At 40.8% G+C, this 14223-nt stretch overlaps 1 protein-coding gene across 2 annotated transcripts in view; it reads right to left on the bottom strand.

Annotated features, from left to right (window-relative positions):
- Positions 1–14223, bottom strand: part of MMP17 (matrix metallopeptidase 17) — a 194639-nt gene that overhangs the window by 70901 nt on the left and 109515 nt on the right. For both annotated transcript variants that reach the window (XM_040347643.1, XM_040347647.1), the window contains exon 2: positions 4710–4842. In XM_040347643.1, the coding sequence (XP_040203577.1) occupies positions 4710–4842 (133 nt within the window). The remainder of the gene's footprint in view (positions 1–4709; positions 4843–14223) is intronic.

Here is a 14223-nt window from a genome sequence, read left to right as displayed (position 1 = left end):
GGAATCACTCTCCCCATCACTGAGAAGCCTTCACTGGGCTTCACCAGTGAAAGACAGAATCACTTTCAAAGCACTCTGTCTAACGCATAAATGTATTTGGGGAAATGCCCCCCAATATCTATGCGAAAAAATAAAAGCCTACAACCCCAATCGCGTTCTCCAACCAAAATTTACTCCAAATCCCCAAAACCAGATACAAGTCAAAAGGAGAAAGAAGATTTTCTGTCCAAGGCCCTCGACTTTGCACACTTTACCAACCTCCATTCGGTTGGAGGAGAACCACCTGGCCTTTAGGAGAAAGATCAAAACCCACCTCTTCTGAGCTCAAGGGAGAAGTGGTCAAACAAGCGCCCAGAGGCGATTCAGTTCGCATGTGTAGCGCTATATAAGTTTTTCACTCACTCACTCACATATCAGGAATATAAAATGCTGGGTTTACATATTCTTTAAAAGATAAAGTTTAGTAAAAAAAAAAAAAAAAAAAAAATTACAAGTGTACAAGATATGGCCAGATACCCCAGAGGTAGCTCTGCTTTCTATGATCCCGGGATCAATCAAATCCATTAAGATGGAACTATTTTGATTCCTATTGATAACAGGGAGAGGACTGATCCCCAGACACTGGAAATCCCCAGTAACACCATCCATACGGGAATGGGTAGTGGAAGTGAATAATATAATGCGTATGGAAGAAATGGTAGCCATAGCGAACGAAAATCACCCCAAGTTTAGGGAAGTTGGGACTCGGACTTGGATATATTCTTGATTATTCCTCACTCTTGTCCTTTATAAGCAAATAGAAACTTACACCACATCCTTGAAGTCATATCTAGCGGTTTCTTACGAACAGACATTACAAGACAATACGGGACAACAGATATAGACTTCCTTTTTTTTTTGTTCTTGCTTTCTTGGCTGCCACACATGGCTGACCCATTCTGTAGGATGCTACTTCAACTCTTATTTTGTTTTACGCTTTTTCCTCTCTTTTCTTTCCTTAGTTTTCTCTTGCTTTTTTCCTTTTTTCTCTCTTATTTTTTTTCTGTTATGTTTTTTCTTGGTTTCCACCATTCTGGGTTTCCCCTAGTGTGAGAAATATGTGGCCTCAAAGGTAAAAATGTCATTATTATACAATGGTTTAACTTTATGTTTTGCAGCTACTGAAGGATAAGAATGCACACTATAAACTGTATTTATGAATGACATACTTGAGCCACGCATACTTCTCCCCCACACTTTTTTTTGTATCTTTCCTTTCTTTTTTTTCTCAATAAAAAATCTTTAATAAAAAGTGTACTTGTAATGGTGTTCACATGCTTTGTCAACTCCATCACAATGAAAAGTCAATAAAAAGGTGTCAATTCACAATACAGAATTAGCACTTTTTTTGTAACACGTTTCTTCATCCTTACCTTTAAGAAACAGCTTAATTGACCATAATGGACATTAAATGTACATTCATACAGGGTATATTGATGTCTAAAGGTTGATTTTTTTTCATAAATTTGAATTTAATAGCCTAGCCAACTGTGAATAGACCAATGTTCTATTGTATATTGCTCACCATAGAGAAAAACACAATGCATATTGGAAGTTTCCCTGTATACTTATATATTGAACTTGTACGAAAATGGAAATGGAAGTCAGACAGCTGCTGCGTTCTACAGCAAACATCAAAGGGAAACAACTACACAATTGTAAATGTATAATTAATAATTAAGAGCAATTCCGTCTTAAGGGAATTGTTCGAAGAGGGAATTTTTCGGAACAGCTGCTGCCTAATCCTTCTACAAAGTACTTAAGAAAAGAAAATATGTATTGAGATATTTACAGTGCTGGGATTAAAACTAGTTGTGTCCATTCATCCTAATTACAAAAACAGGATTACGCCAGCAGTTAATTGCAAATTTGTACTACACTGGTTTAAGGCTTAAAGGCATCAGTTTGCCCTTTACCCTCTTGTTCTTGACCATGTTTAGCTCTGTTCCTCAATGTGCTACAAGTAACCAGGTTTCCCTGCTTGATAAATGGACAGTTGTCAATGATCACTCTAGCCCCCCCCCAAAAAATTTGAACAAAAGGTAAAAGTCTTATGACAATCCATATCATCATTGAAATAGGTGAACTATTGGCTGGTTCTCATTTATCACAGATTTGGAGTTTAAATGGCTGTGTGACTGTACAGGAACAAATCAAGCTCAAACGATGAGGGAATTGATATGGAAGATAAACGTACTGTATATAATGTGTGCCATGTACTACATATACTGCACATTAATACCTTGTTTTAAAAGTCCCTGGATCCTTTACATTACTTATGGTTACATGGGTACCCAGACTATTGACATTATACCATTTACATATTCTTAACGAAAAGTAAAAGAACATTAAACAAGACATTCATGACTACGCTATCTGCTATTAAAGTTATTCATTCATCAATGACCCAGATCACAACAAAGACTATACAGTTGGGTTAGAGTCAGTTGGGTGGCTGGCAGGCATTCAGAAGGCAATTACGCCCATTTTATCAACAGCGAAATAGGGATTTTGCATTTAAATACCATGCTGCAACTGCAAGCCAACTGTTTGGTGGTCAGTTGTGTCGCAGCCACGTTCACTTAAATGAGTCACCTTTTGGCCAACTTTTGGCCAACTGAACATGGGTTATAATTTTTGCGGCAATATGAGTGACTGCATGCTATCTTTTAGGTGCATGGTGTACCCATGTGAATGAGGACTAACAGATTAGAAACACCTGCTGGTTGTTTATTTTAGAAGACTGGCAGTCTACCAAGATGTTCTCGTCATTGAAAAAAAGCTGTGCCTGTTTTGTGAACTTTGAAAATGTATTTCTCCACAATGCTAATAGATACAGAGGCAAATGCGAATTTGTTTTAAAGTAGAACTAAAGACAAAACTTTTTTTTCAGTTTTTTTCCCCATCTTGTCACATTAAGGAGACAAAAATGGGATAGCCACAACAGAAAGTAAACAGAAATACCTCCAACGTGAGGGAAATCTCTGGTGATGTTGTCGAAAGCCAAATCTCGCGAAATCTCTTTTAGTAGAAATAGTAAACAGGACAAATAGAGAGGGTGACAGCAATAACAAAACGACCGGTGTTTCAACTCCTCCTAACCTTTAGCTATACTTTAAGGCCCCTTTCACATGTATGGATCCCGTGAGGATATATATATCATATAAAGTCTACATGAGTTTAGAAGAGTTTAACGTTTTTTCTGCCAGTGAGCTCCAATCAGAAACGCGAACCAGAAGTTTTTTTTTTCCTGCTTCTAAACGTTGAACTCAAAATATGCCTGTAAGCGTCCTAATGTAGATGGACACATAGGATAACATTGAGCTGCTTCTACAAACAGAACACAAAACTCCTGTAGAAGCAGCATTTTTTAAGCCAGTTTGCATGGAGCCTAATACTCAACTAGCACCTGGGGCCATATTCTTAAACAAGTTACGTAGGCGTATCAGCAGATACGCCTACGTAAGTCCGTTTCCTATGTTTAAGTGTATTCTCAAACTGAGATACACTTAAACATGCCTAAGATACGACGGCTTGCGCCGTTGTATCTTAGGCTGCAATATTTACGCTGACCGCTAGGTGGCGGTCAGCGTAGAATATGCAAATGACTAGTCACGCCGATTCTCGAACGTACGCTTGCCCGCCGTAGTGTTTTAACGTCGTTTCCGTAAGCGATACGCGGCGTAAAGATAAAGATGCCCCCTAGGTGGCGTACTCAATGTTAAGTATGGCCGTCGATCCCGCGTCGAAATTTCAAAATTAAACGTCGTTTACGTAAGTCGTCCGTGAATGGCGCTGGACGCCATTTACGTTACAGTCAAAACAAATGACGTCCGTGAGACGTCATTTAGCGCAATGCAAGTCGGGTAATTTACCCGACGGAGCATGCGCATTACGATCGGCGCGGGAGCGCGCCTAATTTAAATGATCCACGCCCCCTGCCTGGATCATTTGAATTAGGATGGCTTACGCGGGTGGACTTTACGCGATGCCGCCGCAAGTTTACAGGTAAGTGGTTTGGGAATCCGGCACTTGCCACTTAAACTTGCGGCGGCGTAACGTAAAGTACATACGTTCCGCCGCCTGAAATGTATGAGAATATGGCCCCTTGTTCTGTATTGACCTTGTCTACTTATCCACATAGCAGGTAATCTGTGCGCTGTGTATTTAATTTTCAGTTTTGTATTGTTTTGAACGTTTATAAACTATTTTACCCCATTTTGAAAAGTTTTATATACCCTTTATTTTACACACAAAAAAAAAATAACCCAGGCTCTATGTATGAAATTATGCAAAGTATACTGGACTTTGTAATTACAAGCCCAGTACGGGCTTGCCTGATTATTGACATGCTGTGTAACTCTATTGTTAATAGAGAACGGGGAAAATGGAGAAGTGTATCCCTCTTCTGAGTGTAATCAAAGCTTTTCTGTTATTCAGGCATTTGGTAAATATGTAATTTTAATTTGAGATGTTCTTGATTTGCCTAATAACAATGAAATAATAATATTAAAAAAAAGTATGGTATTAAAAATAATATATTTATGAAGACAAAATGTAAAAACTATTATTTTCAAAAATCACAAATATATCCTTGTAATGGATTATAATGGGCATAATTGTCACTTATGTGTAGGGGGGAGTATCTGTGTCTCTATCATGTGACTCACCAAGGATTCCAGTTGGCTTCAGCCCACCGAACTCCTGCATTGCTTTGATAGCTTTGGACAACTCTTCCTGTGTCTGTAACTGTCCTGTAACTGGATCAGGCGGTGGCAGATAGCCAAATCTCGTCAACCAGTCCTGTATAAGAAATGAGAAGGCATGAAAAGCATATAATTAAACTTAAACCAAATGCAGTTTACAGCAATTTACTTTTCCAGGGTGCCTGCGGAAAGCAGCTGATAGAACATATCCTTTACAGATCTGACCTAAATACATTGCTGATCACCATAGGGTACTGAAATTTAGGATTCTTCTTCTTAAATAATTAAATCATCTTGTAGCTTGGACTAAAGATGAAAAATAGCTTTAAACAGTCACAGTGTAGACATCATGAGAGTGGTGTTGCAGTATCACAAAAGTATCACAATAATTTATCTTCTGATGCCATTTCAAATGTATCTGATTTTCATATCCTATATTGTCAAAAGTATTGTGACGCCTGCCTTTACACGCACCTGAACTTTAGAGGCATCCCAGTCTTAGTCATGTAGGGTTCAAAATTGAGTTGGCCCACCCTTTGCAGCTATAACAGCTTCAACTCTTCTAGGAAGGTTGTCCACAAGGTTTAGGAGTGTGTCTATGGGAATGTTTGACCATTCTTCCAGAAGTGCATTTGTGAGGTCAGGTACTAAGGTTGGAGAAGAACGCATGGCTTGCAGTCTCAACTCTAATTCATCCCAAAGGTGTTCTATCAGGTTGAGGTCAGGGCTCGTTCATCCATGTCTTAATTTGGTGGAGGGGGGATTTTGGTGTGGGGTTGTTTTTCAGGGGTTGTTTTTCAGGGGTTGGGCTTGGCCCCTTGGTTCCAGTAAAGGGAAGTCTTAAGGTGTCAGCATATCAAGACATTTTGGACAATTTCATGCTCCAAACTTTGTGGGAACAGTTTGGAGATGACTCTTTCCTGTTCCAACATGACTGTGCACCAGTGCACAAAGCAAGATCCAAAAAGACATGGATGAGCGAGTTTGGGGTGGAGGAAATTGAGTGGCCTGACCTCACAAATGGAAGAATGGTCAAACATCCCAATAGACACACTCCTAAACATTGTGAACAGCCTTCCCAGAAGAGTTGAAGCTATTATAGCTGCAAAGGGCGGGACAAGACAATATTAAACCCTACGGACTAAGATTGGGATGCCATTAAAGTTTCTGTGCATGTAAAGGCAGGCATCCCAATACTTTTGACAATATAGTGTATATGAAGCAGGATGAGATGAGGGAGAACAGTAGAATATTTGAAACAGAAGCAAATTCAGAATGATTATTAAGCCAGGAGTTCAAGGAGAAAAAGGATACCATGAAAAAGAAAGGTCTTGATCGTGGTTAAAAAAAAAATTCATGGTAGCAACAATTTTCATGTTAGGATTATGAGGAAGAAACAGCACATTAAGACATTTTTATACAAAATAGTGATTGAATATAAGAGAACATTAGGTGGAGTATATAGAGGTTACAAGCAGTGTCAAGTTGCACAGCTCTGTGGGTAATAATCAAATCTCAAAGTGTTACAGATGTGGAGGAAGCAGATATGAACACTGAAATGCCAGTTTGCTGCAGTTCCATAGATATTGATAACCAAGTAGAAGACATTTTTATGTCATTGCAAATCCCTGTTTTATTTTTAGTAGTTGACAAGGAAGGGATACTGCAGTCTCCAGAGGTTCTTTGATTATGCTCTCTCTATAATATATTCTCCATATATTTGTATTACAGAAAGCTTCTGCATAAACTTTCATCTTGCATAAAATTTCTTGTTCGCTTTAGATACTTGGGTTTGCCCTTCCTTTGTCTCCAGTAAAGGCTCTTCTAATCCCCAATGATTTATTTTGATATTTTCTGCTTTCCCTTAGTACTGAAAAGAGGACAGAGGGATAAAGCAGTTGACATTTGCTAATGAGGTCGACGTTAGAGATGATACCGCTCTAAAAACTGCTGATCCCTTGGCTTTGCTTCCGTCCCACTAAACCAAAAGGGTGCTGGCTATGCACAGGTACATTGGATAGAAGAATATCCTGGACTGCCGCACTCCTTAAAACGATGTCTTTATTGTACAAATGAAATCCAAAAAATAACCAAAACGATGCAGTCAATTGCCTAAGGCTCAATTTGGAGAGATTGAATTGCATCACATTCCCAAGAAGTGTAACATGGGATAAACAGCTCAATGATTGGCACTAAGCACCAGAGATGTTCCAGTACCAGGTTTTATAGACTGGCAGACAAATTAGGCATTGTCTACTTTGGCTCTAACCTTTATTTCAAGAGTTATTTACAAGTCAGAGAGATGTTTTATCATATAGTCCAATTGAACCCTTGTCATTTATTGCTGTGATGTAGCAAGGTTCCATAAACTGACAAAAACAGGTGGTTCCTTTTTTACACTACTAAGTGTTGCAGCGACTGCTAGAATTTCCTGTGCTGCCAGAGTTGGACCACACGATCACTTCTCAAATCAACAGCTCTGCTCAGAGAGCAAGATTGCTTTTGATTAGACTATTGTTAAGGGGTGGGAGGTCTTCTGGAGAGCTGGGTGATGCATATGCAGACAGAATGCATATGCATCCAGGTTTCAATACAGAAATAATGTGGTTTAGAATTGACCTGTTGAAATATGCATGGTCTTCTCTGAAAAAGACATGGCCTGGATGGCAGCATATGATGCTCAAAAACCTGGTCATATCTTTCAGCATTGATGGTGCCTTTCCAGATGTGCAAGCTCCAAATTCCAGATGTACTAATTCACCCCCATACCATCAGAGATACAGGCTTTTGAACTGAGCGCTAATAACAAGCCAGAAGGTTCCTCTCCTTTTTAGTCCAGAGGAGGCAATACCCATGGTTGCCAAAAAGAATGTCAAATTTCTATTCATCTGATCACAGACCAGTTTTCCACTTTGCAAAAGACCATTTTAAATCTTTGGCCCAGAGAAGATGGCGGGGTTCCTAGATCATGTTCAGATATGGCTTCTTCTTTGTATGCTAGAGCTTTAACTTGCATTTGTGGATGGCACAGTGAACTGCGTTCACAGGCAGTGATTTCTGGAAGTATTCCTTAGACCATGCAATGATGTCCATCACAGAATCATGCCTGTTTTTAATGCAGTGCTTTCTGAGGGCCAGAAGATCGAGGGCATCCAAAATTACAATTCGACCCTGTCCCTTGCACACAGAGATTTCTCCATCATCTTTTGATGATATTATGTGCTGTAGATGTTTTTACATTGAGGCTGCATTCACACCTGAACGCGGCGCTTTGTCCCGCGATTTTCCGCGACAAAACGCAGCGTTTTTTAAGCCTTTATATGCCGGAGGGGTAATTAACATTGTCGGCTATGCCGAACGCCGAAAGCCGCCTGAAAAAAGGGTCCGGGACTTGTTTTGAGCTTCAGGCGTACGGCGTTTCGGCGTTCAGCGTGGAGATGTGAACCATCTCCATAGCCGACAATGTTAAATCACCCCTCCAGCATATTTCAGGCTGCAATAGCGTCGCGCTACAGGCGACAAAACGCCTAGGTGTGAATGGAGCCTGAGGAAAATTATGTTAAAATTGTTCGATCATTTTTAGATGCACCTTTCATAGATTGGTGAACCTCTGCCCGTCATTACTTCTTAGACACTGACTCTCTAAAGCCTTGTACACACAATCCAACTTTATGGCCATAATTGTCTGACGGATAATCCGACCGTGTGTATGCTCCATCGGACAATTATTGGCTAAATTAACGACAACAAATGTTGGCTGTTCATGCTCACCAACTGTTGGGCAATAAATTTGTAACGCCGGTTTATCCAAGTCCGCCCAACTAAAATCCAAAGTACTAACACGCATTCTCGGAACCAATGCTAAACATCAGACAACAATAGCAGAAGTTGCCCAAAAGGTGGCGGTAAAGAGCTTAAAAAACATGTGATTTGGTGAATGTTGGCTGGAAATGTTGTTCACGGCCAAAGCCCTTTGGACCAAAATCCACGGAAAAGTTGATTGGAAGTCCGATCGTGCGTACAAGGCTAAAGATGCTCTTTTTATAACCAATCGTGTTACTGACCTGTTGCCAATTAACCTACAAAATGTTCTTCCAGTTCTTAGTGCCACTTACTTTGCCAGCTTTTGTTTTGCCCTGTGCCAACTTTTTTGAGACATGTTGCTGCAATCAATTTCAAAATTACCTTATTTTTTTTTGTGCTTAAAATGTAAAATTTTCTCAGTTTAAACATTTGATATTTTTTCTAATTTCTATTGTGAATAAAATTTGGGTTTATGAGATTTTCAAATTAGTGCATCCTGTTTTTATGTAGATTTTACACAGCGTTCCAATTATTTTAAAATTAGGGTTGTGCAGAGAAATATAAAGTGAGCAATTATTATTTTTTTGAAAAATCCAGACAGAACATTACTGTTTTAAACTACTGCATTCTCCACTTTTTTGCTCCTTTGTTTGATTCAGGGCTAGAACTCTACGGTTGGCTAGAACTTCAACCTTGACAGTGAATGTTTACTGTAGCCTTGATGGTGAAGTATGTCTATTGCCTTATGTAATGCTGCATTGTTCTTTACAATAAGAGAAATAACAGAAGAGTGGGAGAGTACTGAAAGAGGACAAAGCCTCACAGGCACGGAAGTCATTTTTTTTTACTATTCCATTCTCATGTGTATCAAGACTAGCTAATAGCGCCAGATATACCGCTTCTGATTTCAGAGCATATACAGTTACATAGTTTTTATTAATTAGAAACTACATGTGGTAGCAGGAAATATTTGAAACAAGTTCTTTTATTATTACGAGTCTCTTAGCAGCTGGCTCTTGGGATAAGCTGAATGTTAATTTTATGCATTACAATGATTTTCACATTTGCATTGCATTTGATGGCAGATAAGAATCTAATCGCCTGTTTGGGCTGCCAGTGTTTCCACAGCTGCTTTACAATTTAAAGCTTGCTATATCTGTGTCCATAAAAATGTTATGTCTGTCTGCAGCATTGTTTGAAATCACCATATTGGACTCTTCTGAATACATAATACCATTTTACCTATGCTCAAAGTACCTTGAAAAGCAAACGCATTTCATGTGACCTGTATGTCAATATGGTTATAATGTAATCAAACAGCTGCGTGTCTTTTTCAAGCCCTTACATAGCTATGTGTGTCACTGGTATCATTAGAACGTGTCTAAGTTCTGGTGCTCCATGGGGTTTAGAGGCATTCCAGCTGACAGGAGATAGAAGTGTGTTCATTTAGGTGGCAGGGATGAATCCCCATCACTGACTGCAGGCAGTAAGTAAGAAGTAGTAGGTTGTCCTCAGAGAGAAATGAGCAGAGATTGTCAATGATCTCATCGCTTAACCTTGTTTCCTGACAGCAGCGTTTGAGCACAGCATTGAAGTCAATTAAGTCCACTGACTGGTCTTCTAAATACACCACTATTGTTGTGTCTACTATCACTTTCCTCAACTACAACCTTCATTTTTTTTAATGTAAACCACACCAACGAACCTCTCTTATTTGCCCTCTTTTGGTCTTCCTTTACCACCCGCATCAATATGTTGATTACATTTCTAAACAAAATATATTTAGGTTTTCGTGATGTACCTTATTTTATATCCAAACTCTGGGCTTCTCTATGCAATGTAAGAAGACCATGGCTGCTGGAAGGGGCCAACAGGGTACTTCCTGACAACATTGCAGCAGAGCCCCCAGCCCTGATGCAACAATGGGCTTAAAGTGATCGTAAAGTCTCTTTTTTTTCCCACTAAAAATAACAAATATGTTGTACTTACCTGTTCTGTGTTATGGTTTTGCAAAGAGCAGCCTGGATCTTCCTCTTCTCGGATACCTCTTTGGCTCTCCTGGCCCCTTCCTCCTGTCGAGTGCCCCCACAGCAAGCAGATTGCTATGGGTGGCACCCAAGCTCTGTGTCCATTCAGACACAGAGCCCTGGTTCGGCCCCGCCCCTCTCTCTTCTGAATGGGTAACTGATTTTGATTGACAGCAGCAGGAGCCAATGGCACTGCTGCTATGTCTCAGTCAATCAGGAGGAGAGTCCAGGGCGGTCGAGGGACTGATGGACGATGCTGGATAGAGATGGGCTCAGGTAAGTATTAGGATGGCTGCCGCACACAGATGTTTTTTTATCTTAATGCATAAATGCATTAAGATGAAAAACTTTCTGACTTTACAACCACTTTAATCCTGGGAGAAGTTATGCAATTGTCATCAAAATGAAGGGTGGGTGGAGCAGACGTACCTAGGCAGGCTGCATTTACAAAACACGCAGGTGATGCTGAGACTTATGGCCTGTACACACAATCAGAAAATTGTAGGAAAAATACAACTTTCAAAGCGATCGTATGATAATCTGATCATTAGTACACAGCTTTCGAGAGCCAATCACAATAGTTCATCCGATATTTTCAGATTAGCAATGCACAAAGAATTTTCTCGTCCGATAAAATTACAGTTGTCATTCGAAAATCCAATACAAATACACTACAATACATTACATCACTTCTGAATTTTTATTCTGTCATACGAGAATTTTCGTAATGTTAATAAACCCTTCATTTTAGATATGAGAACAGAATGCAAAAAAAAAAACAGACAATCATTCGTCCAAAAGTCTCAGTTAGGTAGATTCACAAAGAGTTAGGCCGGCTTATCAGTAGATAAGCCGACCTAACTGAATCTACGCCGGCGTTTGTTTAAGTGTATTCTCTAACAGAGATACACTTAAACATATCTAAGATAGGACGGCTTGCGCCGTCCTATCTTAGATTACAATGTTTTGGCTGACCGCTAGGTGGCGCTTCCATTGCGGCCGGCGTAGATTATGTAAATGAGCTTTTACGACGATTCCCGAACGAACGCGAGCCCGCCGCAGTCGATTAACGTCGTTTCCGTAAGGCCTTAGGCGGCCTAAAGTTATTCCACCTATGAGGTGGAATAACAATGTTAAAGTATGGCCGCCATTCCCGCCGCGAGGTTCGAATTTTTTACGTTGTTTGCATAAGTCGTCCGCGAATCGGGAGTTACGTCGTTTACGTCTGCGTCGAAATCAATAGGCCCGTACGGCCTACTTAGCCGCAATGCGCACTGGGAAATGTAGTCGCCCGGCGCATGCGCAGTGTCAAAAAACGTCAAAAAACTTGAGGTCAAGCCTCATTTCCATACAACACGCCCCCCTCCAAGTCATTTGAATTAGGCGCCCTTACGCCCGCTTGTTTTAGGCTACACCACCGTAGATTAGCAGGTAAGTAGATTGTGAATCACTACTAGTCTAACTAATTTACGGCGGTGTAGCCTAAAAAGGCTAGGCTAGGCCGCCCTAAATTTAAGCCAATGTGTGTGAATCTACCTAATTGTGTCTATTAGGCATTAGTGATTGAAAGGACTGACATCCAAAGAAGGGGGCAAAGGATGGTATGGCTGGGAAGAAAAGGCTGGATAATACCAGATGTCCTTCAGCTAGGGGGGATTGATTTGACTTGCTGTAGCTTCTGAGGCACACTGTAAAAAAGTTCACAGTGTGCAGTGAAATCATACAAAGCAATTTCAGTAATAGGAGCCTCTACAACTGTGCAAGACCGACAGTACGGGTGACGTTTTGCTTTAAATATACCACTGAAAGTGTTTTGTTACATCTGTTTGATAAGTGCATAAAACCTGCCAGAAATCTTGTGAGCTCATACCATCCTGAGCTCTCTGTCTCTCTCTGCTAGTTTTATCATTTGGAGTTTTAACTGTTTACAGCTCTCTCTGTGAACTACAGAATACATCCCCCCCATGCTATAGGGAAATGTCCTGGGGATGGTTGTGTTGTCCTGTACTAGAGTAACAAGCTATTTTTGCTGTGTTGATTTTATCCTGGCCTGAAGACTTACTGCTCCAAGGTACAGTGCTGCTGGTTTAATGACAGCCAGCATTATTGTTCCCAAGTACTATGGCTCCAGGCCATCATGGACAAACTCCTGAGGGTATGTCAGTAAAATTACAAACACAAGGCTATTGCGTGGCCCTCCAGACATGTATAACCTCTGGATAATCAACTGCTCCTTTGGCGATGTTGCAGTTCATTTGCTTAGTGCTGAATACAAGTACAGAGGCACTTGGCATATAATTGTACGAGGGCTTCTAAGGTTCTATGAAGACGGTAAGGGAAATGATCAGGAGAAGATACAGCGAATACATAAAACAGAACATTCCAGCTTGTTACATTTATAAAAGTATTTGGACGTTTGGCTTTACTCGCACATGAACTTCTGGCATCCCAGTCTTAGTCCGTAGGGTTCAATATTGAGTTGGCCCACCCATTTTAGAACTGCTGTAACTCTTCTGGAAAGGCTGTCCACAAGGTATAGGGGTGTGCCTATGGGAATGTTTGATCATTCTTCCAGAAGCACATTTGTGAGGTCAGGCACTAATGTTGGACGAGACCTGGCATTTGTGAGGTCAGGCACTGATGTTGGACGAGACCTGGCATTTGTGAGGTCAGGCACTGATGTTGGACGAGACCTGGCATTTGTGAGGTCAGGCACTGATGTTGGATGAGACCTGGCATTTGTGAGGTCAGGCACTGATGTTGGATTAGGCCTGGCTTGCAGTCTCCAATCTAATTCATCCCAAAAGTATTCTATCGGCTTGAGGTCAGGACTCTGTGCAAGCCAGTCAAGTTCCTGCACCCCAAACTTGCTCATCCATGTCTTTATGGACCTGGTTTGTGCAAAGGTGCACAGTCGTGTTTGAACAGGAAGTGGCCATCCCCTGTTCCCACAAAGTTGGGAGCATGAAATTGTCCAAAATATCTTGGTATGCTGATGCCTTCCCTTCACTGGAACTATAGAGCCAAGCCCAACCTCTGGAAAACAACCCCACGCCATAGTCCCCTCTCCACCAAATGGTTTGGGCCAGTGCACAAAGCAAGGTCCATAAAGACATGGATGAGCGAGTTTGTAGTGGAGGAACTTGACTGGCCTGCAAACAGTTCTAACCTCAACCCGATAGAACACCTTTGGGATAAATTAGAGTGGAGACTGCGAGCCAGGCCTTCTCGTCCACATCAGTGCCTGACCTCACAAATGCGCTTCTGGAAGAATGGTCAAACATTCCCATAGACACACTCCTAAACCTTGTAGACAGACTTCCCAGAAAAGTTGAAGCTGTTATAGCTGCAATAGGTGGGCCAACTCAATAATGAACCCTACGGACTAAGACTGGGGTGCCAATACTTTTGGTAAGTCCAGTGTTAGTTTATGAGGATGTGCATCCATTTACATACAGCTATGTTCAAGTCCTAATAACAAAAGGTTGGGTTCTTTTGAAATTCATGCTATCAATGCTGAATGATAAGTAGTAGAAAATCAGTGCTTAAATCTGTAAAAAAAAAAATTGCCAAGCGCTGTCTATTAGGTGGTGCAGTAGTGTGGGGAGCAGGATATTGCGATATGACTTGATCAATTAATGGGTAGT

Source organism: Rana temporaria, chromosome 1 (genome assembly GCF_905171775.1).
Source record: "Rana temporaria chromosome 1, aRanTem1.1, whole genome shotgun sequence".
Taxonomy (NCBI): Eukaryota; Metazoa; Chordata; class Amphibia; order Anura; family Ranidae; genus Rana; species Rana temporaria.
This window is presented reverse-complemented; position numbering and strand designations above follow the sequence as displayed.